Here is a 26,538-nt window from a genome sequence, read left to right as displayed (position 1 = left end):
TCCTGCTGTGCGACCCTCACCGCGCATCCATGCTCTGCACTGCAGCCCCACGAGCTCCCTGGTCATCTGTCGGGGGGAGATCTAGGGGGTGGGGGGGGTGGGGGTCTTGGGTGCGGGGCAGGGCTCCGGGGCTGCAACTCTTGAGCAGAGGGAAGGGGTAGGGTGACCTCAAGGCTGCTGGGTTCTCCTGGCTGCCGGTGGTGGGATCTTGGCACCTCTAGGGTGGGCTTCCAGGGGGAAGACCCCACTGATGGCTCCCGGGAGGTCACAGACACCAGCTGGCACCCAGACCCTGGGCAGGGGGCTCCCTCCTTGGTCTGTCAGGGAGGTCCCGGGGGACACGGGGGGGCATGGGGGTGGCTCTGCAACACCGGTGTTTGGCCCACGGGCACGAGGGGAGCAAAGCTGGACCTTGCCCTCAGCCAGATCAGTTCTCCCAGCAGCCACTCTGCCTGGTAACTGGTGACACCAGTGCTCAGGGATCGAGATGGGGGACCGGACCGGCGGAACCGCCCCGGGGGCTGTAGAGGAGGCCCTGAGGAGCAGACAAGGAGCAAATCCCTCTCGGGAGCGGCGCCGTGGACAAGGCCGCACGGCAGCAGCGGCTCAAGGCTGCTTCCTTCCCCACTGGGAGCAGAAGGGGAAGGCGCGGTGGGAACAGAAAGCGGATGGCGTGCGGTGGGGAGGATGTGAAACCCCACCGCCTCGCACGCGGGCAGCACGCTGGGGTCATGCGGGGGTGCGGGCGGCGGCGCTCCGAGCCCCCCGGGTGGGCAGCGCTGGAAGGGGTAGGGCCGTGGGGCAGAGCAGCGTGGGGCCTGAATAAAAACCACCTGGAAATGAGTATTTCTAGGAGAATAAAACAAGTAGCGGCCACAGCCAGGTGCACAGCAGCCACTCAGGACCAGTCACTGACAAAATGCCAGCAGGGATGGAGGCAGGGACCAGGGTTTGGAAACCAGAGCCAGTCCCGTGTGGGTTGCAGGCAGCACTGCAGGCTCGGGACCAGACAGGACCCAGAGCCCCATGGGGGCAAATCCTAAAAGCCGAGCCCCCCGTGGGCACGGACGTGTGTAGGGCTGGAGGTCGTACGGGGGGGGGGGGTGGGGGGGGGGGGGAGGGGGCTCTGTGCTGAGCCCCCAGTGCCCCCAGAAGAACATAGGCGTCCTGACCCAGCACTGCTCCCATCGGGACTTCAGCTGCCCGGAGTCTGCCGGAGACTGGTGACGCAGCCCAGTGCCGCCCGCTGACTGGCTGGACTGGGGTTACTGGCGGGCAAGGGAAGCAGGCAGGGCCGTTTCCCCGAAATGTTGGCGTGCCCCACGGTGGGGGGGGACACTGGCTTTGGTGGAAATCCCCTGCCTGGCGGCGGGGGGGGGGGGCACCCATCAGGACACACGGACAGACAGAGCCGCCGGGGAGCTCTGTGTCTTGTGGTGTGCCCCCCCCCCCCCCCGCCCCGAGGACGCCAAGCCTCGCAGCGTCAGGGCCTTGAGGCCAGGGAGGGATCGCTGGGGTGTCAAGGCCAGTAGCTGGGGGGGGGGGGGTCCCCTTTTGTAAGGCTCCGTGCTCAGACAGCTCCAGTTCCCCCCTCCCAGGGTGGTCCCGGTGGGGGCCACCCCCCCCTCCACCCCCAGCCCCACACCAGGGGTGCCTTCTGCTTTCTCGAGAGCTGAGGGGAGTCACGGGAAGGGGGAAATGGGTGCAAACTGTGCCAGGGACTTTCCAAAAGGCGGTTTCCCCCCCACCCCCCACCCCAAGGGCTGTCATGTCACCAGTTGCCAGGGGAAAACTGCGAGGGTAGAGCCGAGTCCAGGTGGTGGCCTCACACTCCAGCATGTTCCTCCAGAGAACGGTTTCCCAGCGGGGAGCACTACACCGGAATGAACCCCCCCCCCTCACACCCAGGATGGTGTGATGATGCCAGTGCCCCAGCGTGGAAGAGAGACCAAAAGATCCCCAAAACACCCCTTTTCCAACCACCAGAAAAGCCACAGTGGAGGGTGACCCCGCCCTTGAGGGATGAAGATGCTGAGGTGGGAGCTGACCCCAACCCCACTGAGCGACGCACGGGAGGGCAGCGAGCAGCGGGTTTGCCCCATGCAATGCAAGCACAACGCTGGCATACGCCAGGACCGGGGCGAGCCCTTTGGACTTGGCAGAACTTCACAAGAGGGCACCAGGCTCCACGCACCTTCTCCTTGCCCAAGCCGTGCCCTGTTCCGAAGTCCAGCTCGTGGTGCAGTCTCCAGCAAGTCAAGAGGGATCCAGCAGCAAGAGGGATCGGGGGACCGGGGATCTGTCCCCAGCCACGACGCCCAGCAGAGCTCATTTAATTGCGAGTGATGCTGATGCTGCCTGCGACCCACTCTGAAAATTCAGGTCCCTGCCTGGACCTGCAGCAGGATGAAGGCCAGCTGGAACCCGGGCCATCCTCCCAGTCATGCTGACACCTTCTGGCCAAGCCCCTGCTTTGCACACAACGTTTTTCTCCTCCGTTTTCACTGCGTTCACGTCCCTCGTGGGCCACAAGGCTCTAAAACTACAACAAAGAGAATCCCACTTGTTTTGCGGAGCTCATGGGATGATGCGGAAAGGCAAAAGCACTTTGGGACCACACCTGCCGCAGTGGAAGTGCTGTACATTACTGCGTTCATCAAAGATGCCGAGGCTCACCCAGCAAAAAAACCACATTCAGCATCTCCTTGCCGACACGATGCCAGTAGGCAACATGCTTCTCACCCACCAAAAGGCAAGTGTGACGTGGTGGCGTCACTATGAGGGGCAGAAGTGTGAGACGATGACCAGAAAGACATCGCTGTCTCACTGGATCAGAGCCGTGATACTCAAATGGCCACAGCCACCATTTTCCTCACACAATTTTTAGCCACGCCAAGGGTGGCTGAGGGAAGGTTGAGCAAGGTGCCACCTTTCCCTCTGTGCCCTCACTACTGCGTGCTCCCCTGTGGCTTCTTGTCCCTGACGAAGCAAAGCACGGCCACCCTGCCCTGCTTCATCTCTACATCTTTTCATGCCTCGTGCAGGCACAGCACAAACCCCAGCGGCGGCCACAACGATGCCATTCGACCACCCCCAGGCTTCAAACCCCATCCGTCTGCCATTCATCTGCACAAAAAGCACTTAACTACAGCGAAGCCTGCCCTGGAAGCTTTTACAGGAGTACTGTCAGTCACTGGGTACCAAAAGCATAGGTATAGGTATATCTAGTATGGGTATAGGTATACTAGTATAGGTATAGGTATATCTAGTATACCTAGTGATAGGACTAGAGGGAATGGCCTCAACTTGCACCAGGGGAGGTTCAGGTTGGAAATTAGAAGATATTTCTTCTCAGAAAGAAAGGTCAGGCATTGGGGTTGCCCAGGGAGGTGATGGAGTCACCGTCCCTGGGGGTGTTCAAGGAAAGCTGATTAGGGACATGGTTTAGTGATGGTTGAGGGGGATGATTGGACCAGATGATCTTGGAGGTCTCTTCTAACCTTAACAATTCTGTGATTCTAAGAAAAGGGCGTTCTGGGGACATTTTTACCACAGCAGCCTGGTTCTCCTCATGGCTGGCGCACCAGGGACGCCCCTGCCCTCGCCTCGCGCCGCTTCCCGCCCTTTTGTCACCTCACAGCTCCCCGCGTTCTGCCCGGCAAAGAGTGACGGCACGGGCTCCCCGCCGGCAGATTGGCCGTGCCGCCGAAGGCGGGAAAGCGGGAGCTGAGGCGGGCGTCAACCCTGCCCTGTCTGTGAGGAGAAGCGGGGAGCACCAGGGGGGCTGTGGGGCAGAGGAGGGGGTAATGGCGCCGTGATGGCCCCCTCTGGACGAGCACTGCCCCTTTACAGCGGGTTTACAAGCAGGGGATGGAGGCGCCTGCCTCTTTATTCCCCGTTTTCTCCCCAAAGATGGGAACTCGTTGCCGCAGGGGGGAGTTTCGGCACGGAGGAGCTCGGGTCGGCAAGCAAGGGGAAAGTGAGAGAAAGGCAACAAAAAAATAATAACCGACCCCCCAAAAGCAGCAAAATTATAGATGATATATTACAATACAACTTAAAAAATTACTTACAAAACATTACACACGCTGCCAGCTCAGCACCAGGGGGCATGCCTCTGCTTTTTAAGAAAACAAAAAAGCAAAGACTGGTGCCCTTTAAACTTCTTTTTATCGGACGGCACCAAGAAAATAATTTTTTATTTTTTATTTTTTCCTCCCTCCTCCCCCAGGCACTGTGCTGGGTCATGCGGAAATTCACATCTTATTTTTTGGGGGGAAAATCCAAAAATTACGCAGCAGGGACCAGTACTGATGGTTGTATCCACTCCTTTAAATAATATAATTAATTTAAAATAGAAAAAAAAATAAAACACAGTAAAAACACAACGTCCTTCTTCCTCACTGCTTTCCACGGGCTACGGGCAGGCGGTGTTGGAGGCTTTTTAAGCACACCCATCGTGAGGACGCCTCGCAGTGACCGGAGGTAGGACTGAGGACAGGGACCAGCACCCACCACATTGATGGGTGCTGCGGGGCTGTGAAGTGGCACCCCGATGCGACAGGGAAGCTTTTTCAAATTAATTAGCCTGGATTAGCAGAGTTAACGAAGTCAAGCAGAAGCTTCACCTCTATGAGCCAGGCTGGGCCGGGCTAGGGAACCCACAAACGTCGCTCAGTTGTCGGAGGTGGTCAGGCACTGCTGCCGTGGGGTTGTATATACAGGAGATGGCACGCCTGGGGACAGATTTGGCCCCGGGTCCAGTCCCTCTGACCATGACTTGGGAGCACAAGGGCTGTTGTGGTGCGAATCCGCATGGAGAGGGAGATACGAGAACTCTCATGCTAACCCCGAGCGCTCGCTAGCAGTGCATGGCCACCAAGGGCAGCAGTGGCCCAGGCTTGCTTTGAAACCCTTCAGCTCTCCGGGCAGAGAGCAAAGCCAAGCAATGCTCCCTTTGCTGGCGGGTGTGCTCCTCGAGGGCTTCCCTGGGGCTGTGGAGCTGGGAGCGTGGAAAATGAAGCCCTGGGAGTGCTGGGAAGGAGCACTGGGATTCGGAGGGAGATACTGGGAGAAAGGGAGCACTGCTGGGCGTCGAGGGAGGTAGCCAGTGGATCAGTTAAAAATTTTCCTCTCTGTCTCTCTACATATTAAAATATAGATTTATTCTAAGCGTTAAAGTCTCTTTGGCATCTCTCCAGACCCTGGCCCCAGTGGAGGTGATGGCGTTTCGGTCTCGACGTGTGCGGACGGGGCTGACCACATCCGCCCCTCGCAGCAGCAGGTGGGGAGGTGACACGAGGGGCGGGCAGTGGGGAGGCGAGGGGGCAAGGATCGCCCCACGGGAGGCCAGGGTGTGGCAGGGAGGGTGACAGTTGTAGGGGACTGGTTGGTCCTAGCCGAGGAAACAGACTGGTCCCACCTCGAACCCGAACCTCTGGCTGGGCTCGCCAAAGTCCATGACTCGCACATCCATTAGCGGGAGCTGCTCCAGGCGGGGCGTGCTCACCTCTAGCACCGTTTGGCTGGAGCCCTTTCGTGCCTGCAAGGTTTGGGGAGATGGATCAGGGGTTGGGGACACTGGGGACACCAGAGCCAGCCTTTCTCTTTATCCCGCTTCTGCTGCTGCTGAGTCCCCCTCCAGGTCCAGCAAGGTCCCCACGGAGCCTTCTCTTCTCTAGGTTAAATAACCTCAACTCTCTCAGATGGGCTTCATAAAAGAGGCTCTCCATCTTAGCACCTTCTGGTGCCTCCTCTGTCCTCGTTACCCATTTCATCCACCCCTTTTTTTTCACCCTTCTATCCTCAGTATTCCTCCAGCCCCCCCTATCTTGCTCCCCTTTACATCTCCCTCCCCGTCGTGTCCAGCCCCTCCTTTCCACTGCGGTGCTCACCGCGCAGCCGTCTGTCACAGCTTTGATGTAGGGGCTGGTGTCGTAGCTGAGCTCCTCCTCGTTGGCAGCCAGGAAGCGGAGGGCATGCCGATGGTCCCCGGCGGTGGTGCTGTGCCAGGCCACCGAGCGGTGGCAGTGGTACGTGAAGTTTTGGCGGGCAGAGACACTGAGGAGCCGTAGGAAGGTCAGCTGCACCACGCCAAGGGGCTGGCTGTCCGAGTCTGTGTAGGAGAACTGTGGGACACGGGAGAGGAGATGAATTAATGGGGGACGGTGGCCGGAGGGGGTGTGGAAAGGGGGGCTGGGGGGTTCTGTTGGGATGTGGACCCCCACGTTTCCAAGAGGAGGCAGCCGGGGAAGGGGTGATGGTCAGGAGGGCTGATGGGTTCAAAGCCTGGTGGAGGACATTTCTTTCTCCTCAGAAACAGAGGAAGACGGGCACCCAGCCGTCACCGAAAGCAAGGTACTCGCGTGGGGACACGCGGACATTGAGCACATCCCCTGCGAGCCAGCAGCACCCTTACCCTGCTGCCCTCCTTGAACTGACTGAACCACCGCTGGGGCTCCTCCTGCTCCCAGGACGACATCTTCACCTGGAAGAGGAGAGGCAGCCATGAGCGGACCTCTACCTATGGGCGATCCCCGCCGCCCTGCCTCCCGCGGCCACGCCGTGCCCCTTCCTTCACCTCCTCTATGTCCTTGCTGGGAAAGACGCAGGTCTCCCCGCCCGCTGTGAAGTTGCAGAAGACCTTGAAGGAGTCTCGGGCGCAGCCCTGGTTGGGGTCAATCCAGTACTCGCCTGCGCGGGGAAGAGAGGGCTCAGCGCATGGGGCAGCGCCACCGCGCCTGCTGCCCACCCTCGCCCCTGCGGCGCCGCTCACCGTCAGGCAGGCTGGGGTGGCTGAGCTGCAGGTCCTGGCAGGTGCGGGCCGGGTTGTCCTGGGTGCCCATCGGGCGCCGCATGCCCTCGATCTCCTGCTTGAGGGAGTTGAGGGAGCCGAAGATCTCCTCCATGCCGTCGGCGTAGTCGCGAGCCGCCTGGTCGGCAGCTGCTCGCTCTCCACCTTCCTCCTCCTCCTCCTCCTCCACCAGCTTGCTGGCGTCGATGGAGCGCTTGCTCTTCTTGGGCAGCTGGATGGGCAGGGGCTGGATCACCTCCCCGGGGGGGCCCCTGTGGTGGGCACAGCACCCTCAGCACCCCAAAATGAGGAGCCCGACGGATCCCGAAACCGCCCTGCGGTCAGGGCTTGAGGCACGAGGCATCCTTTGGAAGCCACTCCTGGCTGTTGTGTCCCGCCACCCCGCACCTCACCCCTTCCCCTGGCCCCAAACCTTGGGGCGCTCACCGGGTGTCCGGGGGGTCCCGGAGGTCCGCGTTCGCCTTTGGGTCCTGCTTGGCCCTAGAGGAAAGGGACACTCAGAGAGGACAGGCGTTGGGCAGGGGGCGGGGGGTGGCAGGGCGGGGGCCTCGGTGCTTACCATGGCTCCCTTGGCACCTTTGGGACCTGCTGGGCCCTACAAAGCAAGACCAGGTCTGTCACTGCTGGGGAGGGGGGGGAAAGGGTGAAAACAGGGAGGGCAAGGAGCAAGGACAAGAGTGGAGGCAGAGGAAGGAGGGACGCGGGACCGGCAGGAGGCGGGAGGGCACTCACGGGAAGGCCGGGGGGGCCAGCAGGGCCGATGGGTCCGGTAGCTCCAGGGATCCCCTGTGTGATGGGAGGAGAGCGGACAGCGGCATGAGGACACCGGGGGCAGCCCCATTCCCACCTCCACCCCCCCGCCTCCCCCAGCACCCCAGTCCCGGAGAGCCCCCCCAGCCCCAATCCCAACCCCAACCCCGCTCTGAACCCTTCCTCCTGCCCCCCCCAGCCCCCCCCATTCCCCGGCCCCACACTCACGGTTTCTCCTTTCTGCCCCGTGGAGCCCTGGGGGCCGGGCAGACCCCGGTCTCCCTTCTCCCCCTGCTCCCCTGGGGGTCCGATCAGGCCAATGAGACCAGGGTGGCCCTGGGGGGGGAGGACACACGGGGAGAGACACGGGAGGTCAGCACAGGGACGTGGGGGATGCAGGGTGGGGACAGCGCTCGGGGGACACAGGAACCGGCGCGCCCCACGTGGAGGCGTCACCGTCCCCTACTCGCGTCGGGCACAGCGGTGACCCAGGGCACGGGTTGCGCGCCGGCGCCTCGCTCACCTTCTCTCCTTTGGCACCGGTGTCACCTTTGAGGCCGGGGAGACCTGGGGGACCCTGCGGGGGTACACGGGCGGGCTCGTGCGATGCGGGGAGCACGAAGCGGGGGCCCCCCGGCTCGGGGGGCGGCAGCGGGGGAGTGGGGCCACACTCACCACTGGTCCCGGTGGCCCAGCTTGCCCTGTGGTGCCCGGCTTGCCTTGTTCTCCCTGCACACAGGTCAGAGGACTGCGTGAGGCCCCGCTATCTGCAGCTGCCACCGCCACCCCCGGGGACGCACGGCGGTGGCAGCTGCACCTCTGTGTCCCCCCCCCCGGGATATTGTCACTTACCACCGAGCCCGGCAGACCCCTGAGACCATCCGGTCCCTGCTTGCCGGCAAGGCCCTGGGGCCCCACGGGACCGGTCTTGCCGGGAGCACCCACGGCTCCGGGTTCTCCCTGCGGGCACAGAGGAACCAGGTGAGGCCGATCCCGCATGTGGGCTCAGCAGCGCCACTGGGGTCTCCCCACGGGACACCCGTGGCCCCCAGAATCGCTCACCTTCGCGCCCTTCTCGCCCTGACGCCCCTCGGGGCCGGGGGAGCCAGCGGGGCCCTGCAGAGAGGAGAAACAGGGCAGTGAGGGACGGGGACGTGGCAAGGGATGGGGACGCGGCGAGGCGGGCGGCACAGGAGCTGGAGCTGGCCTCACCCACCACTTACCCTCTTCCCCAGGGGCCCAGGAGGCCCGTTCTCGCCCGTTGGACCTGGCGAGCCCTAAGAGAGAGAGAGAGGAGTGAAGGGAGCTGGCCTCGTCCCAAAATCAGGGTGGAGACCGAGGTGGTGAGGAGGATCCCGGGGCACGCGAGGAGAACCCAGGCCGCGGGACGCCAGACGCAGCCGGAGACTGGGCGCATGGACGTGAGTGTGGTGCTGGCCCCTTCTGCCCACGCCGCAGCACCCCAAAACATTGGGGCAGCTTCGGCCCCGAGCCCGGAGGGGGACGTGATGGGGATGGCCCCAGGCAGCTGAGGAGGGGGGGCACAGAAAGCGGGGTGCCCACCAAAACCAGGCACTCACCGGCTCCCCAGGCTCGCCATCCTCCCCGCGCTCGCCCTTGGCACCGTCCTGGCCCTGTTGGGAAGGGAAAACCTGGGGTGAGCCCGCGGCCCCGAGTCCCCCCCGCCTCCCCCCCATAAGTCCTGCAGTCCCTTGGGGATGCGACACTCACCCTGGGGCCCATTTCGCCGGGGGGTCCCGGATCGCCGGGAAAACCAACGGGACCCTGGCACGGAAAGAGCTGTGAGCATGGGGGGACCCCGCAGAGCCCCCGCGGCCACCCAGCCCCGTGCCCCCCACACTCACGGGGTTCCCCTTGGGCCCATCGTCACCGGGGGGGCCTTTTCCCCCCGGTGGCCCGGCCACGCCAGCGGCTCCAGCTTCTCCTTTCTCCCCTCGCTCTCCTCGCGGGCCCTGCGGCGCAAGAAAAGGGGTCGGCACCCTGCAGAGGCAGCTGGGGGGGTACGGGGACGGGCTTTGGGGTCCCCCCCCGTCAGCACTCACCTTGACTCCTGGTTCCCCTTGGATGCCCGGGGCCCCCGATTCACCGGGGTCCCCCTAAAATGGGAAGAGAGAGAAGTGAACCCCCCCCCCCCGCTCCAAACCAAGCCCCTGGCGGGGTCCCTTGGCCCTGCTGAGCCACCACCACCCCGCAGAGGCACAGTTCGGGGCGGACCCCGCTGTCCGCCAGCCACGGACATACCTTCTCCCCGGGGGGGCCCAGGTTGCCGATACCTCCAGGGGGTCCCTGGGGTCCCTGCAGTGGGGGGAGAGCAGAGGCGGTCACCCCGGTGCCCCCCACGAAAGGACCCTGGGTCCACAGGGGGAGAGGGGGGTCACTTACGTCAGCTCCAGAGGGTCCAGCGGGGCCACGGGGGCCTGGGGGGCCAGGGGGGCCCTAGAATGGGAGAAAAACACAGCGTGAGGACGGGTTTGCGGGGTGTCCTCCCCAAAAGTGACATGGCATTGGGGGGGGGGGGTGGCAAGGACACTTACCATGGGTCCTACGTCACCCGTTTCACCCTTCTCACCAGCCGGGCCCGGCAAACCCTAGAACCGAAGAGAAAGGGTTAAAATGGGGGGGGGGGGAGGGGGCAGGGGGTGTTGGGGGGCAGGTGGTGGGCACCGGGTGTCGAGGAGGGGAACGGGGATGGGGTAACAGTGACAAATGCTTGGGGCCAGGCAGGATGCAGATGCGGTGGCACTGTGGGGACAGCGCCCTCCTGGCTCGCCGTGGGGCAGAGCAAAGCGAGGGGGTCTCTGGGGGGTCTCCGGAGGGTCTTTGGGGGTCTCCGGGGGGTCTCCAGGGGGGTCTCTGGGGGGTCTCCGTGCTCACCTGGAGGCCGATGGGGCCGGGGGGGCCGTTGAAGCCCCGCGTCCCCTCGTCACCCTTGGCACCGAAGTGGCCCTGGGGACCTCTGGCACCCGGCTCCCCGTCGGCGCCCTGCGGGGTAGGAAGGAGGGTTGGTGCCACTCGGCTCACTGCGGTGGGGGGGGGGGGGCGGGGGGACACACAAGGACACCTCCTGGCCGTCGTCGTCCCCTCCCTGGGGGTGACGCAACACGGGCAGGAGCCCCCCTCCCAACCACATCCCCCATCAGGTACTCACGGCGGCTCCGGGCTGCCCGACCGGCCCGATGGGCCCGGGGGGACCGGGAGGACCCTGCGAGGGGAGGGAAGGGATCAGCGAGGCTGGGACAGCCCCACGGGAGGGGGACATGGAGGGGGAGACATGGGCTGGGGGCCACCGGCCCTACTCACGTGCTCGCCCTTGTTGCCCTTGCTGCCCTTCTGGCCCGGCTCGCCCACCTCGCCCTGCGGGAAGAAGCCGAGGGATCAGCCCCAACTGGGAGCCGCGGGGCCACCGGGGCAGGGTGGCACCTCACCTTGTCACCGTCCTCGCCGGGGCCACCGGGGGGGCCGGCGGGGCCGGGCAAGCCCACCGGGCCCTGAACGCCGTCCCGGCCAGCGGGGCCCATGGGACCTTTCTCACCCTGGGGGGAAGAAGAAGAGGGTGAGGGATGCGGGGACATCGGGGGACGCGTTGCCGCTCCCTGCGGTACTCACGGGGACGCCCTTCTCTCCGGCGGGGCCCGGTGGCCCTTGTGGTCCCGGTCGCCCAGGGGGGCCAACGGGGCCACCTTGTCCCGGTCCTCCTCTCTCCCCGGGGGAGCCCTGGGGGGCGAGAGGGAGGGGAGTGAGGCGAGGGGAGCCGTGGGGCCGCGGCGAGCAGCGGTGGGAGGGCGTGCGCACTCACTGCGGGTCCTGGGGGTCCCGCCGGTCCCTCGTTGCCCTTCAGCCCCGGGCCACCCTGCGAGAGGAGGGGGATCAGTGCGAAGCCTCTGGGGGGGGGACAGCGGGGGGGGACCCGAGGATGGGCAATACTCACCGGGGTGCCGGGCAGGCCCCGCTCGCCGGGGAAGCCCCGCAAGCCGGCGGGGCCATCTTTCCCGGGGGAGCCGGTGGGACCGGGGTCTCCCTAGGGCAGGGGAAAAGAGGGGCTGAGCCACAGGGGCCCCTGTTCCCCGGTGGCTGAACCAAGCCCCGGCATCGGCACAGCGCCGAAAACCCTTCCCACAGCCTCCTCACCTTGGTGCCCTCTTTGCCAGACGGTCCTGGCAGCCCTTGTTCTCCCGGGGGGCCGGGGGGCCCCGGGTGGCCGCGCTCCCCCATGGGGCCAGACTCCCCAGCTGGTCCCTGGCGTATAGGGTGGGGGCGAGAATCAGCGCGGCCCCGAAGGGAGCGGGTGCACCCCTACGGTGCAGCAGCCCCCCCCAGGGCAGTGCTCACCTGCGGTCCCACCACCCCGGGGGGGCCGGGGGGGCCAGTCTTGCCTTGGAAACCCTGGAGGAGGGAGGAAAGGGGGGGGAGAGGTCAGCACAGGGTGAAATTCCCAAGTGTGCCAAGGTGGTTTGGGGGCAATTTTAGGGTGGGGGGGGGACACTTACGACTTCTCCTCGCTGCCCGGGGTGCCCGGGGAGCCCATCCTTGCCGGGGGGGCCCTGCGGGAGAGGAGCAGGGGGTGAGAGGTGCTGGTGGCACCCCAGGGGCGGACGGGGACCCCGCTACTTACGGGGGGTCCTTTGGGTCCCGGGAAGCCGTTGGTTCCCTGCGGTCCCGGCAGGCCCTAGAGTGGAGCGGAGCGGAGCAGGGCGGTTACGGCGTGTGGGACCCCCTCGCCCCCAAATCCTGGCGGGGGCACCCTCTTACCCTTTCTCCCGGGGGACCATGGGGGCCGTCGCTGCCAGAGGTGCCCTATGGGAGCAAGGAGAGCACGTTTTAGGGCATCCAGTCGGTGATCCACTGCGGCACGCGCCGGGCGAGCACCATTGCACGCGTCCATGCGAGCGCCCCGCTGAGCAGAGCCCCGGCACTGACCTTCGCCCCCGACTTCCCGGTGGCTCCTCGAGGACCCCGCTGGCCCCTGGGACCCTGTGGAAGGAGACAGAGGTGGCTCAGGGACCCCCACCCCATAGAGTCGGGTGCTGGGACCCCAACCGGCTGGAGAGGGGCCGAGCGAGGACCCCCCGTTAGCCCTGCCCCAGACTCACCGTGGGGCCGCGCTCGCCCCTGGGCCCTGATTTCCCCGACAGACCCTACAAGAGAGAGCGCTTCAGGGACGTGCCATGGGGCAGGACCCCACAGCGCTCGTCCCCCACAGGGACATGGCCCCGCCACGGGGCGCAGCCACTCACCCGAGCGCCCTTCTCGCCGTTGCTGCCCGGAAAACCGGGGAACCCCTGCGAGCCCTGGGGAGGGAGAATTTGAAGGGGGGGGAGGGGGGGTGTCAACAGTGCTTGGGGAGGGGGAATGGGGACACACAACTGGGGCAGCCCCACAGCCTCCGCGCTCACCTTGGGGCCCTGGCGCCCCGGGTACCCGGGCAGCCCTGGCACTCCCAACTTGCCCTATAGGAGAGAGAAACGGGGTGTCACAGGGTGCCTGCTCTGCCCCCCCCCCCACCCCGAGCCCCACGCGGCCCCTCACCTTCTCGCCCACCAGCCCAATGGGGCCTGGGTCACCGGTGGGGCCCGTCCGACCCTTGGGACCTTCGGGCCCGTCCTCGCCGCGGGACCCCGGCACGCCGACCTCGCCCTGCGGGTAGAGGTGGCATCAGGGCAGCCTCACTGGGACCATGGCCTCACCAGGGCCACAGCCTCACCGGGACCACGGCCTCAACAGAGCCATGGCCTCATTGGGGCCATGGCCTCAACGGGTCCATAGGCTCAATGGGGCCACGGCCTCATCAGCACCATGGCCTTAACGGGGCGCCGCTGCGTGCACCTACCCGGTCTCCTTTCACGCCCATGTCCCCCTTGAAGCCGGGGAAGCCTTCCTCGCCCTGCGGGGTTGGAGAGGCTGAGCTCAGCAGCCGGGGTGGGGGGGTATTGGGGTTTTGGGTGGGGCCATGCCGTGCCCCGCATTGCGAGGGGGCAAGGGAAGGTTCCTACCTTCTCACCCTTGTGGCCCTTCAGCCCTCGAATGCCGTCGACACCCTGGGGAGAGGGAAGAGTCACGGGGAGACCCCGAGCACCGCAGGCTCCTGCCCCAATTCCTCCTCTTCTCCCCCCAGAAAATGCCATGCTTGCAGACACCCCCTTGCTGTCGTGTGTCCCCCCCCCCAATGTCACGCACTGACCTTCACGCCACGGGGGCCTGGGTAGCCGATGGGGCCCTGGGGACCCGAGGGGCCCTGCGGAGGAGAGGACAGGGTGAGGCATGTGCGTGGGTGCCATCCACGCGGGGACGGGGCTGACCGCTGTCCCCTGGGCCCTTACCTGGTGGCCTTTGGTGCCGGGGGGTCCCTCCTTCCCGGGGTGACCCTAGAGCAGAAGGGATGGAGATGGAGAGACCCCAAAATTTGGCATGCAGCCCCGGCTGGGTGACCCCCAACCCCCCCCAGCCCCACAACTGGCCCCAAGGGGCTGCTCCCCAACCTGGTTCCCCCAAACCACAGAGCTGGGCTGGGGACATGGGGACAGGAGTGGGGACATGGAGATAGGACTGGGGACACGGGGATAGGGCTGGGGACATGGGGACAGCATGGTCAGACGTGGCCATCACGTGGCACGAGGCGATGGGCAGCAGTGCTTCAAGCGGACCGGGGCCACTCTGCGCATCACCGCCACGGGCAGGGGACAGTGCCCGGGTGACACCACCCCAGCACTGGGGACAGCGGGTACTCACTGGGGGGCCATCGGAGCCGGGCATGCCGGGGAGGCCGGGTTTGCCTTGGGGGCCCTACAGGAAGAAAAGCGGGGTCAAGGTCCCATCGAGGGCCAGAGGCCAGCGCTGCCTGTCCCCACGTGTCACCTTCTCTCCAGGAGGTCCCGTAGCGCCTTGAGGGCCTGGCAGACCCTAAAACACAGAGGCAGGATGGGAGTCACCTCCCATGCCCCCCCCCAGCAATTCTTGCTGTGCTGTTGGGGGGTGACAGGGGTCCGTTTGTCTCCCATGGACCTGGGGGTGCTCACCTGGGTGCCGGGGGTCCCCTGCTGGCCGGGGGGTCCGGGCTCCCCTTGTGGCCCCTGTGACGATCAGACATGGGTCAGTACCCAAAAGCGCCCCGAAAGAAGCACCGTTGTCCCCAGCAGGGGGGGGACAACCCCCCAGGTGGGGGTCCCAGCGCTGGGGGGGAGGCTGATGGCACGGATGGACAAACGGACGGACCGGCCGCCCCCAACTCACCAGGTTCCCCTTGGGCCCGACAGGACCGTCCATGCCACGCACGCCCTGCGGGGGAGACGCACGCTGACATTGGGACCGGGGAGGGACACAGGGGGGCACCAACAGGTTTGGGAGGGGACGGGGACGCGGTCCCCCCCACGGCACTTACCGGAGGACCGGGGATTCCCGGGGGGCCTTTGGGGCCGAGCAAACCTCGGGGGCCCTGTGTGGGGAGAGGGGGTGTTACGGGGGCAGCACCCCTTGGGGGGTCTTCACTGCTGAGACCCTCACTCTCCAGGGGCTTGGTGCCAACGCCTGGGGGTGTTGGGTCTGTGTGTCCCCCCCCCCCCCAGACCCTCCCCACCAGCCCCATGGCCGTGTGGTGCCGTACCGCTTCTCCGGGCAGCCCTCGGGGTCCCACCTCGCCGTCGTCTCCCTGCAGGGGCGCAAGCACAGGGGGAGGCCACGGAGGGGAGGAAGGGGGTGAGCGGGGCCAGACCACCGACCCCCCCAACCCACAACCCCCCCATGGCACCACTCACCCTCTCTCCATCCTCACCGGGGGGCCCTGGCATGCCCTGGGAGCCGGTTTCGCCCTGCGGGAAAAGCCAGGGTCACGTCCCCGCGGCGGTGCCAGGCTCGTGCCGGAGCGCAGCGGCATGGTGGCAGCGGCGGCGGCGGCGGCGCGGCGGCTACCGGGCGTTGAGCGACAGCGGGCAGGGCGAGCGGGCGCCGTGAATGCGCGCAGTGTCTGCGCCGCCGCCCCCCTCAATGGGGGGCTCTGTGCCGGCCGCCGGGGGGGGGAGCAACGCGGCTGGCGGCGGAGGCGGGCGCCAGTGTTTGCTCAGCCCGCGGTGTGCACCGGGAGGGGAGGCGGAGGTGTGTGTGTGTGTTGGGGGGGAGAGAAGCAGCGGGGTTTGCCCCCGGACCCCCGCCGTGTGTCCCCCCCCCCATCACTCACCCTGTGCCCCTTGTCACCCGGCAGCCCCGGCAGCCCGTCGAAGCCTCGGTCACCCTGGGGAGGGGGAAGCAGAGATGTCGCCGCTGGATCCACGCCAAATCCACACCGGATCCACGCCAAATCCACACCAGACCCACACCGGATCCACACCGGACCCACACGGGATCCACATGGGACCCACGGAGCCGCCGTGCCACCAAAAGGGGACCACGTCCCGAGCGTCCCCTCCCAGCACCAGGATCCCCAGTGGGATCCTCGTGGGTCACAGACACCCTGGGGACCCCCAGATCCCGAGGGGATCCCAAGGGGATCCCATCCCAACACAGTTACCTTCACACCGGGATCGCCGGGCATCCCCCGGGCACCATCAGCTCCCGGTCGACCCTGCGAGACACGGAGGGGTGAGAGGGGCACGGACCCCCTGACCCTGACCTCCAGCCCCCCCAAAACTCACCCTCCGGCCTGGTTTCCCCGGGGGTCCTGTCAGTCCCTGAGGGCCGCGGGGACCCTGGAGGGAAGGCGGAGCGTTAACGAAGTCCCCGATAACGAGGCACACAGGGGCTTGGAGCCCAGTGGAGTGGAGGGGGGGACGACACCACAACACCGGGGGCTCTCACCTGGGGCCCGAAATCTCCGGATTCGCCCTTCATCCCTGTGCTGCCGGGCTGCCCCTGCAAGCGGAGCACGGAACAGGGGGTATGTGGGGGGGCATGGTTACACCAGACCCCCCCCCCAGCCACCCCAAAGGCACCTGAAGCCCCCTCCCCACCCCCAAAACCCACCGGGAAGCCGATACCCACCATGGGCCCGGGGCGGCCGGTGTACCCCATGGGTCCGGGGGGGCCCCGGAGGGCCAGCTGGAGGAGAAGCAGAAAGAGGGGGGTTATTTTTCCGGGGGGGGGACACACCCCAAAACATGCGTATTGTTGGGGCCACGTGCCCCGAAATGCACGCGGCCAGCGCGCAGCTTGGGGAAGGGCAACAGTGGCAGCCTCTGTCCTTTGTCCGCAAGGGGACAGCGGGGTCTCGAGGGACTTGAGGGCCCCCCCCGCCCCCAGCACACCCACCCCCAGTCCTCCCCAGACTCACCCGTGCTTGCTGCAGGAGGGCCTGAGCCTGCGCCTCCTGCGCCGAAACCGCCGGGCCCTTGTCGCCGCCGCCGCTGCCAAAGCGGAACTGGGACGTGCAGAGGTGGCCGGTGGGGACACAAGCGTCACTGTCCCCGTGCCGTCCACCACCTCCCCAATTTTGGGGGGCACAACCCCCATCTTCCCAATCCCCCCACCCCCCAGAAACTCACCGGCAGCATCATGGAGGTCCCAGGGGGGCCTGGGGTCCCGTCGGAGCCGGGCAGCCCAGCGCGGCCGGGGGGTCCCTGTTGGGGACGAGCGGCAGGGTCATGGGCGGTGGCATCACGGTGGCACCGCCACCCCCCCGTCCCCTACTCACCCTCTCGCCGGGTTCTCCCGGGGCTCCCGGTGGTCCTTGCGTCCCCGGTGGTCCTGACATACCCTGAGGTGTTGGGGGGCAGCGTGAGGCAGGGGTGTCCAGGTGCTGCTGCCCGCCCCCCCCCCCCACTGTGCCCCCCACCAGCTCTTACCGCGGGTCCCTCGGGGCCGGGGGGCCCCTCCACCAGCATCCCCTGCGGACAGACAGAAGGACATTAGGGACACGGCGGTGACACAGGGGGGGGGGGATGTGGCCCCCCCCATTTGTTTTTTTTTTTGGGGGGGGGGTGTCTCAGGTTTCGGGGGGAGGGGTCACGTACCGGTTCGATGACGGCCGGCTCGCCCTTCTCGCCCTTGTAGCCCCTGGCGCCTCGCGCAGCCTGGGGGTGGCAGGCATGTAACCCCAAAAGGGAGCGGTCAGTACAGGGTCCCCACAATTAACACAGCCTTAATTAGTGTTCACCCCCCCCCCCCATACAATTAACACAGCCTTAATTAGCGCTCACCCCCCTACACACAATTAACTCGAGCTGCTCAGGGTGAGTTGACCCCCACCCCAAAACAGCCCCCCCAGAGGAGAGGGGATTTAGGGACTGGGGATGGGGGGGGGGTAAAAGGGGTGAGGAAGGAAGTGTGGGGGGGGTGATGGCGGCGGGGGGGGGGCACACACAAGCGATGCGACGAAGACGAGGAGATGGACGGACGGACACGGAGACAGAACAGACGGACGCACGGACATCGAGACGGGACGCACAGACGTCGAGACGGGACGCACGGACATCAAGACGGGACACACGTGCCCCCCCCCCCTTCCCCCCCCACACACACACTTACACCTCCGCTGTCCTGCCTCTCGGCCGACATGGCAGGGCCCAGCTCCGCCAGCCCCCCGTCGTGATAGTCGCGATAGTCGCGATATTCCTCGGAGTCATGCCCGTACACGGGGCCGGCCACCCCTTCCTTCGCCCCAAGGAGAGACCCCATTACTGGCGCCCCACAGCCACCACCGCCCCCCTGACGCATCCTGGACCCCCCCCCCAACCCCCCCCCCCACCACCACCATGACCCCCCCGCCCCAGTGCCCCCACCCCATGGCGGCACCAGACCAGCCCCCCCCAGTGTTACCTCCGGCAGCGGGGCGGCCGCCGGCCCCGTATCGCCACGGGACACACCGTCGGGGTCCCACTGCGGGGCCGGGAGGTGATCTGGGGTTGCGGCGGCCCGATGGGGCTCCTGGGTGGGGGGCAGCCCCATTGCCTAGTGAGGGGGTTTTGGGGGGGGAAATAGGGGAGGGGGATGGGGGGGGGGGGTGAGCGGTCACAGAGGCAATGGGGTGGACGGACAGACGGACGGACGGACAAGCGAAGCCAAGCGATCGCGGGGCGACGGCAGCCCCCGGAGCGGGGGGACCATTCCTGAAATGGGCTCGGGGGGGGGCGCTCAGGATCATTCTCTACCTGCTGGTAGCTGTTGCCTCGCTTCCTGATGGCCCCGGTCCCCGGTGGGGAGCCACAGCTCGGGCCCCTCTTGTATTTTTCGGGGGAAATCCCGTTATCGGGACGTTGCCCACCACCGGGATATTGCCTGGAGGCGGGCACCATGTTCATCATCATCATCATCATCGTCTGAGGGTTTGGGGGGCTGGCCCCGGGGGGGGGGGGGGGTTCGGCCTAGTGGGCATCTGGCTCCGAGGATGAGGAGGATGAGGAGGAGGAAGAAGAGGTGGAGGAGGAGGAGGAGGAGGAGGAGGAGGAGAAGGACAAGGAGGATGAGGATGAGGAGGACGAGGACGAGGAGGATGAGGATGAGGACGAGGACGAGGAGGACGACGAGGAGGACGCCGCAGCAACGACGTGCGAACCCACCCAAGTCGGGGAGGGGGACAGAGCACCCAGTATCACCCTGGGGAACCCCCAAAAATGGGGGGAACGATGACTCTGGGTCCCCCCCCGTTGCAGCATCCCCGTCCCTCCCCTTCTTTTTCTATCTATGCTCCGGCCACTGATGGAGGGGAGAGGGCAAATGGGGGGGGGGGGGACGCTGCGACACAGCGGACAGACGGACGGACAGACGGACGGAGAGACGGACGGACGGGCAGTCGGACCTGCCCGGCGTTACCTTTTCAGGCCCCCCCCCCTGCGGGGGCCCGTCCTCGCTATTTGTGTAGTAGTAGGGGTACTCGTAGTACTCCGCGTCCTCCTCAAAGTACTGCCATGGGGGGGGAGTGACGGGGGGGACAAGGGGGGGGACACACGGACGGACAGACGGACGGACAGACGTGGGGGGACACGGGGGTGGCAGGGGCGAGAAGAAGCACACGTCACCGTAACGCAGCCCTCAATGGGCACACGGCGAGGTGGGGGGACACCTCCTCATATTTTTAGGGGGGGGGTGTCAAATCCACCTGGGGGGGGCGCCACGTGCACCCCCGAGCCGCCCCCTTCCCCGTGCCCGCCCCTCAAATCCGCCCACCCACCCCCCCCCCAGCCCCTGCGCCCCCACCTCGTGCCGCTGCCGGGGGGGCTCCTGCGCCTGGGGGCCGCCGGGCGCGCAGCGGGGGGCGTAGTGCTCGCAGTAGTCGAAGGCCGCCTGCGCGTCAGCCACGATGAGCAGCTGCTGGATGTCGCCCTGCAGGGGGAGGGGGGGGAGGGGGCAAAATACGGGGTTTTTGGGAGTGAGGCGAGACCCCCACCCCCCAAAAAAAAAATTAAAATAAATTGAAAAATTGGCGTACCTGGAAAACCTCCTCGTCCAGGATGCGGGTGCCGAAGACGGTGATGCCGCGGGTGTCGAGGACGGGGCGGGCGCTGCGGGGCAGGGGCCGCTTCACCTTCTCCTGGCAGTCCAGCAGCAGCGTCACCGTGCGCCCGCGGACGCTCAGGGCCACCCGGTGCCACCTGCGGGGACACCCGGCAGTGGGTACGGGGTGCTGGGGTCCTGGGACCTTGGGGGGGCGGTCTTGGCACCCGGGGGTGGGTTTCGGGGCGCGACGCCGGGTACCCACTCGCCGTCGGCCAGGTCGATGCCGCGGAAGAGCGGGTAGTCCTCGGGGGCCGGGCGGCCATGCTGGTCCTCGTAGAGGAAGACGGGCGAGCGGCCGAGCTCCAGGCCCAGCTGCTGGACGCCGTCCCGGTTGTAGATGGAGAGCAGGAAGGCCTGAACGCCGGGCTTGGCCTTCACCAGCGCCATGATGGAGAAATCCTCGGGGAATTTACCTAAAAACACGGGGACGCGCCCCGAATTGTGGGGAGCGGCTCGGAACCGGCGCCGGCACCGCGGTGGCGTCCTGGGGCTTACCGGTGAAGAGCTGGCGGGTGGGCGCGCTGAGCTGCGCGCGCCGCGTTATCCGGTAGGCGTCGGCGGTGGCGGCGCCGGCACCGTGCTGGGAGCAGAAGCCCGGCGCCTTCTTCACGCCCTCGGGCAGGGTGTGGAGCTGGAGGACCTGGAGCACGTCGATGGGATCTGGGGGGGAGAAAGTGGCGGTGACGGGGTGCCATAGGGTGCCCCTGAGTCCCATAGGGTGCCAGAGGGTGCCCCAGAGTCCCATAGGGTGCCCCAGAGTCCTGTAGGGTGCAATAGGGTGCCCCTGAGTCCCATAGGGTGCCATAGGGTGCCCCTGAGTCCCACAGGGTGCCATATGGTTCCCCAGAGTCCCATAGGGTGCCGTAGGGTGCCATAGGGTGCCATAGGGTACCCCAGACACCAAGGGCTGCCCTAAGCACTGTAGGGTACCCCGGGGTGCTCCAGGCACTACGGTGTACCATGAGGTGCCATAGGGTGTTAAAGGGTGCCCCAAGCACTGCAGGGTGCTATAGGGTGCCATGGAGTGCCATAGGGTGTCCCAGGTATGATAAGGTGCTATAGGGTGCTGAGGCAAGGGTTGCCCCAAGCACTGTAGGGTACCTCGGGGTGCCATAGGGTGCCCCAAGCACTGCAGGGTGGCAGGGGGGCCCAGGGGGTGCCAAAGGGTGCCATGGGGTGCCCCAAGCACTGCGGGATGCTATAGGATGCCACAGGGTGCCACAGGGTGCCATGGGGTGCCCCATGCTCTACAGGGGCTGCCCCAAGGGTACCACAGGGGTGCCATGGAGTGTTGTGGGGCACTGTGGGGTGCTGTGGGGCACCGTGGGACACCGTGGGGCACTGTGGGGTGCCGCAGCCGTGCCCGGCACACCCATCCGGCCGCTATCCGAATTCCGATCTCCCCCCCGGGACGCCCATGAAGGGCGGCTTTGTTCGGCCGGGCAGCAGCGGGGGGCTCTCACCTGTGCCCGCGTCCCCCCTCCCCGCCACCACCACCACCACCTCCCCCCCCCCCCAGACTGCAAGCAGACCCCCAAAACCTCCCCCACCCCCACCCCCCCGGCCCCCTGCCCAGCTCCCAGCGCCGGCCCCGCGTCCCTACCATCTGCAGAACCCATTGGGGCCGCGGCCAAGCACGGGGGGGGCATGGGGCGGGCGGGCGGACGGACAGACAGGGGGTGTGCACCGAGGCCTCCCCCCTCCCCAAGCCCCCCAACCTTTCCCCTCCCTCCCTCCCCTTCCCCCCCCCAAGACCCCAACCCCATTTAGAGGGGCGCCACGCCACACGCGCATCCCGTGTCCGTCCTTCCACCCACGTCCGCCCTTCCACCCATCCGTTCGTCCGTCCCCCCCCTCCTTCACCCCCCCCCCGAGCCTTCCCCAGCCAGCCCCCAGCCTGTGTTTCTCATCATCCTCACCCTCCTTCCTCCCCCTCCCCGCTCCCCGGCCGGGATTTCGGAGGGGGCACCGCGGCGGGGAAGCTCGCAGCCCCCCCAAGACCCTATAAAGGATGCTCAGAGCAGGGGGGCGGGGGGGGACACACAGGAGGGGGGGGACACAGGCGCACACGCGAGGCCGAAGGTCCCCTCCTCTTCCTCGCCGCCCGCAGCGCTTGGCCCCCTCCCAGCCCGGGCAGCACAGAGACACCTTTCTTCTGTCCCGCAGTGAGAGGAAAACCCATTACGGATGCATAGCTCAATTCCCGGGGGGGGGGCACGGGGAAAAAAAATGCAGCCCCCCCCCCCCTTCCCTCATTCCCTCCCCCCCCGCCCCGACCCTATTTCTCCATCTCCTCGTCGACCCCTGGGATTGGGGAGGGGGGCAATTGGGGACCCCAAGCCGAGGTCGCCGTCCCCAAAGCTCCCAGCGCGGCGCCGGAGAACCCCGGGGAGCCCCCGAGACCCCTGGAGCTCCGGGTGGCCCCCACTGGGTGGCCCCAGGACCTTTGGGTGGCCCCAAAACGCCCAGGAAGACCCCCGGGTGGCTCCGAGACCCCCAGGTGGCCCCAAGACCCCATGGTCACCCCGAGCTACTTGGGTGTCCCCAAGGCCCCCCAGGTGTCCCCAAGACCTTCAGGTGTCCCCAAGACCGCCAGGAAGACCCCCCGGGAGTCCCCAAGGCCCCCAGGTGTCCCCAAGCCCCCCAGGTGTCCTCAAGACTCCTGTGTGCCCCCAAGGCCATGAGGAAGACCCTCGGGTGTCCCCAAGACCCCCATGCGTCCCCAAGACTCCTGGTGTCCCCAAGCCCCCCAGATGTCCCCAAGCCCCCCAGGTGTCCTCAAGACTCCTGGGTGTCCCCAAGCCCCCCAGGTGTCCCCAAAACCCCCCCAGGTGTCCCCAAAACCCCTGCAGGTGCCCCCAACCCCCCCCCAGGTGTCCCCAAAGCCCCCCCCAGGTGCCCCCAAAATCCCCGTTCCCCGCCAGACCCCAGGTGCTGGGGTTTCAGCTGTTGTTTTTTTTTTTTTTTTTGGGGGGGGGAAGGGGCTGATTCTGGAAAAAGGTTGGTTGGGGGAAGGTGATTTGGGGGGGGGGGGGGGGGGGGGGGCACGCAGCCGGCAGCCGCCTGCGCCTGATCCCAACCCAAGGAATTTCCAGCGGCCGCTGCCAGGCCGGGAGCGAGTGGAAAATGAGCCTGGGCGGGAGCGCGTTTATGGGGCCGGGGGGGGGCCGGGGCACACCGGAGGGGGAGGGGGGACATGGGGAGGGGGTGAGGGACACTGGGGGGGGGGGGGGGGGACATGGGGTTTGGGGGGGGACGCATGGGGCACCCCCGTGATGGGGTAGGGATGGAAAAGGGGATGGAGGGGACGGGGTCCCCAGGGGGTGCCCCGTTTTCTTTGGGGTTTTTTATGGGGTGGGGACCACCAGGACCCCCCGGTCCCGTGGGGACGGGTGGCACCGGTGTCTCCCCGTCCCCCCGCCCCGGGCTATAAACAGCCCGGAGCTGTCTGCGGTGGCCACGGGGCTAAAAATATCCCGGGTGGGACCAGTGCGGTGCGGGTGTGCCGCGGCCACCCCAGTGCTCCCAGTGCCGGCCCCCAGCAGCTCCCAGTACTCCCAGTGCTCCCAGTGCCAGCCCCCGGCAGCTCCCAGTGCCACTCGCCCCAGGTCCCACCTACAGTCCTGTCGGATTTCCCAGCCACAGCCCCCCAGTGCTCCCAGTTACAGCCCCCCCCCCCCCCCCCCCCCCCCCATTAGAGCCCTCCCAGTATCTCCCAGTTAAAGCCTCATCCCAGTTCCCATCTCCCAGTGAGGGCTCCTCAGCATTTCCCAGTTACAGCCCAGTTCTCCCAGTTACAGCCCCCACCTACCACCCCCCTGCGCCTCCCGGTTACCATCTCCGGGATCCCCCAGCACTCCCAGTATCGGCTCCCCAGTGTCTCCCAGTTAGAGCCCTGCAGCATCCCCGGTGCTCTGAACTGCATCTGCCCAGTGTTCCCAGTAAGAGCTCCCAGTTCGACCCAGCACCTCTGGTGCTCCGAGCTGTAGGTCCCCAGTCCTCCCAGTAAGAGCCCCCAGTTAGATCCAGTGTCTCGGGTGCTCTGAGCATCTCCCCAGTCCCTGCCAGTGCTCCCAGTAACAGCTCCCAGTTAGACCCAGCACTTCCAGTACTCTGAGCTGTAGCTCCCCAGTCCTCCCAGTGTTCCCAGTAACAGCTCCCAGTGAGCATCCAGCATCCTCGGTGCTCTGAGAAGGGTTCCCAGTCCCTCCCAGTGTTCCCAGTAGCAGCTCCCACTCGGATCCAGTATACTGGCTGCTCTGAGCTGCATCTCCCCAGCTCCTCGCAGTGCTCCCAGTCCCTCCCAGTTAGAACCGGTATCCCAGGTGCTCTGAGCAGCACCTCCCCGGTGCCTACAAGTCTTCTCAGTGCTCCCAGTAACAGCTCCCAGTCCTTCCCAGTGCTCCCAGTAACAGCTCTGTTAGATGCAGTGTCACAGGTGCTCCGAGCAGCACCTCCCCACTCCTTCCCAGTGCTCCCAGTAATAGCTCCCATTAAGAACCAACATCCCCATCGCTCCAAGCATCACCTCCCCGATCCCTCCCAGTAACAGCTCCCAGACAGACCCAGTCCATCCCAGTAACAGCTCCCAGTCAGATCCAGTACCGCAGGTGCTCTGAGCAGCGTCTCCCGGTGCTCCCAGTCCTCCCAGTAGCATCTCCCCAGCGTTCCCAGCAGCATCTCCCGGTGCTCCCAGTCCCTCCCAGTACCCCCAGTAGCATCTCCCCAGCGCTCCCAGTCCCCCCAGCAGCAGCTCCCAGTGCTCCCAGTCCCCCCAGCGCTCCCACCTGCGGCCGCCGCGGGCCGGGCCAGGGCCAGGCTGAGCCCGAGGAGGGCGAGGGGCAGCGCGGGGCCGCGCCGGGCCATGGCGGGGCCGGGCTGGGGGGGCTCCGTTCCCGGTCCGTTCCCGGTCCCGTTCCGCTCCCGGGCTCGGTCCCGTCCCGAGTGCGCGCGGCCCCGCCGCTGCCCGGCCCCAGCCCCGCCGCCCCCGGCCCGCCCCCGCCCGGCCCCCGGGGCTGCCCCGGCCCGAACCCGCCCCCCCCCCCCGGGCCCGCCCCCGGCCCCATTCCCTGGCCCCATCCCCATCCCATATCCCCGTCCCCATCCCGTATCCCCAGCCCCTATTCCATATCCCCATCCCTGTCCCCATCCCATATCCCCATCCCCTATACCCATTCCATCCCCAGCCCCTGTCCCCATCCCATATCCCCAGCCCCGTCCCATATCCCCATCCCTGTCCCCATCCCGTATCCCCATCCCATATCCCCAGCCCCGTCCCATATCCCCATTCCTGTCCCCATCCCATATCCCCAGCCCCGTCCCATATCCCCATTCCTGTCCCCATCCCATATCCCCAGCCCCGTCCCGTATCCCCATCCCATATCCCCATTCCCATCCCGTATACCCACCCCCTATCCCCATCCCATATCCCTAGCCCCTGTCCCATATCCCCATTCCATTCCCATCCCATATCCCCATCCCCGTCCCATATCCCCATCCCATATCCTCCTCTCGTATCCCCATCCCATATCCCCATCCCCTATACTCATTCCATCCCCAGCCCCTGTCCCCATCCCATATCTCCATCCCCTGTCCCATATCCCCATCCCTGTCCCCATCCCGTATCCCCATCCCATATCCCCATCCCCATCCCATATCCCCACCCCTGTCCCATATCCCCATTCCATCCCCATCCCCTATCTCTGGCCCTGTCACATGCTCCCACCCCATCCTCGTCCTATATCCCCATCCCTTTCCCCATCCCCTATCTCCATGCCCTATTCCATATCCCCATCCCATATCCCCATCCCATACCCGTCCCCATCCCATATCCCTAGCCCCCGTCCCACATCGCCATCCCATGTCCCTGCTACCCTACTCCCGTCCCTATCCCTGACCCTATCCCCAACCCCTGCCCCCATGTCCCCATCCCAGCTGCCCCGCTCCTGTCCTCTGTCCCCATTCCACGTCCCCATCCCATGTCGTGGTCCCAATCCCCATCCTGTGTCCCCATCCCACATCCCGTGTCCCAACCCCACGTCCCAGACCCCATCCCCAACCCACGTCCCGGACCCCATTCCAATCCCGTGTCCCCGTCCCCATCCCGTGTCCCCGTCCCCATCCCGTGTCCCCGTCCCCAATCCATGTCCTGGACCCCATCCTATGTCCTCATCCCCTCTCCCACGTCCCCATCCCTGTCCTATGGCCCCGCACCGCGTCCGCTGTCCCCATCCCACAGCCCCCCTCCTGTCCCCACCTCAGCCCCGTCCCCAGACCCCAGTCCCCATCCCATGTCCCCTGTCCCCATCCCCTCTCCTGTGTCCCCATCCCATGTCCCCGTCCCCTGTCCCCATCCCGTCCCCATCCCCTCTCCCCATCCCATGTCCCCATCCCCCCCCATCCTCTTTCCCGTGTCCCCATCCCCTCTCCCCTGTCCCCATCCCATGTCCCCATCCCCCCCCATCCTATGTCCCCTGTCCCCATCCCCTCTCCCCTGTCCCCATCCCCTCTCCCCTGTCCCCATCCCATGGCCCCTG

General features: G+C 66.6%; 1 protein-coding gene across 2 annotated transcripts; it reads right to left on the bottom strand.

The window, feature by feature from the left end:
• Positions 1-4,027: 4,027 nt before the first annotated feature.
• Positions 4,028-24,961, bottom strand: COL11A2 (collagen type XI alpha 2 chain). Of its 2 annotated transcripts, XM_040542691.1 has the most exons (67): positions 24,790-24,961; positions 20,498-20,662; positions 20,205-20,415; positions 19,935-20,097; positions 19,703-19,828; positions 19,319-19,408; positions 18,326-18,457; positions 18,035-18,160; positions 17,521-17,580; positions 17,353-17,394; positions 17,202-17,264; positions 17,053-17,127; positions 16,842-16,928; positions 16,553-16,609; positions 16,370-16,423; positions 16,207-16,260; positions 16,083-16,136; positions 15,753-15,806; positions 15,334-15,387; positions 15,183-15,227; positions 14,961-15,014; positions 14,813-14,857; positions 14,599-14,652; positions 14,438-14,482; positions 14,312-14,365; positions 13,903-13,947; positions 13,764-13,817; positions 13,576-13,620; positions 13,413-13,466; positions 13,112-13,219; positions 12,979-13,032; positions 12,820-12,873; positions 12,676-12,720; positions 12,503-12,556; positions 12,335-12,379; positions 12,198-12,251; positions 12,073-12,126; positions 11,915-11,968; positions 11,714-11,821; positions 11,514-11,603; positions 11,382-11,435; positions 11,192-11,299; positions 11,011-11,118; positions 10,886-10,939; positions 10,734-10,787; positions 10,460-10,567; positions 10,120-10,173; positions 9,968-10,021; positions 9,827-9,880; positions 9,628-9,681; positions 9,430-9,537; positions 9,296-9,349; positions 9,145-9,198; positions 8,788-8,841; positions 8,627-8,680; positions 8,417-8,524; positions 8,240-8,293; positions 8,088-8,141; positions 7,793-7,900; positions 7,547-7,600; positions 7,374-7,409; positions 7,241-7,294; positions 6,776-7,064; positions 6,581-6,693; positions 6,419-6,487; positions 5,895-6,128; positions 4,028-5,542 (listed from the first exon to the last, which is right to left on the bottom strand). In XM_040542691.1, the coding sequence occupies exons 1-67, from the start codon at positions 24,866-24,868 to the stop codon at positions 5,396-5,398; spliced, it is 5,307 nt and encodes a 1,768-aa protein (XP_040398625.1). In that variant the 5' UTR covers positions 24,869-24,961; the 3' UTR covers positions 4,028-5,395. The 2 variants fall into 2 exon arrangements, 1 of the variants encoding a protein (XP_040398625.1); XR_005815642.1 differs by lacking the exons at positions 4,028-5,542; positions 5,895-6,128 and having other exon boundaries at positions 6,459-6,487; positions 6,776-7,065.
• Between the last annotated feature and the right edge of the window lie 1,577 nt (positions 24,962-26,538).

The sequence above is a fragment of the Cygnus olor genome, chromosome 33, assembly GCF_009769625.2.
Source record: "Cygnus olor isolate bCygOlo1 chromosome 33, bCygOlo1.pri.v2, whole genome shotgun sequence".
NCBI lineage: Eukaryota > Metazoa > Chordata > Aves > Anseriformes > Anatidae > Cygnus > Cygnus olor.
This window is presented reverse-complemented; position numbering and strand designations above follow the sequence as displayed.

Coding starts and splice junctions, on each gene's coding strand:
- COL11A2 (XM_040542691.1), bottom strand. CDS start 24,868: ATGGCCCGGCGCGGCCCCGCGCTGCCCCTCGCCCTCCTCGGGCTCAGC. Junction 10,940..11,010: donor CCGGCGAGGACGGTGACAAG/GTGAGGTGCCAC, acceptor TTCTTCCCGCAG/GGCGAGGTGGGCGAGCCGGG. Junction 10,022..10,119: donor CGGGTGACGTAGGACCCATG/GTAAGTGTCCTT, acceptor CTCCCATTCTAG/GGCCCCCCTGGCCCCCCAGG.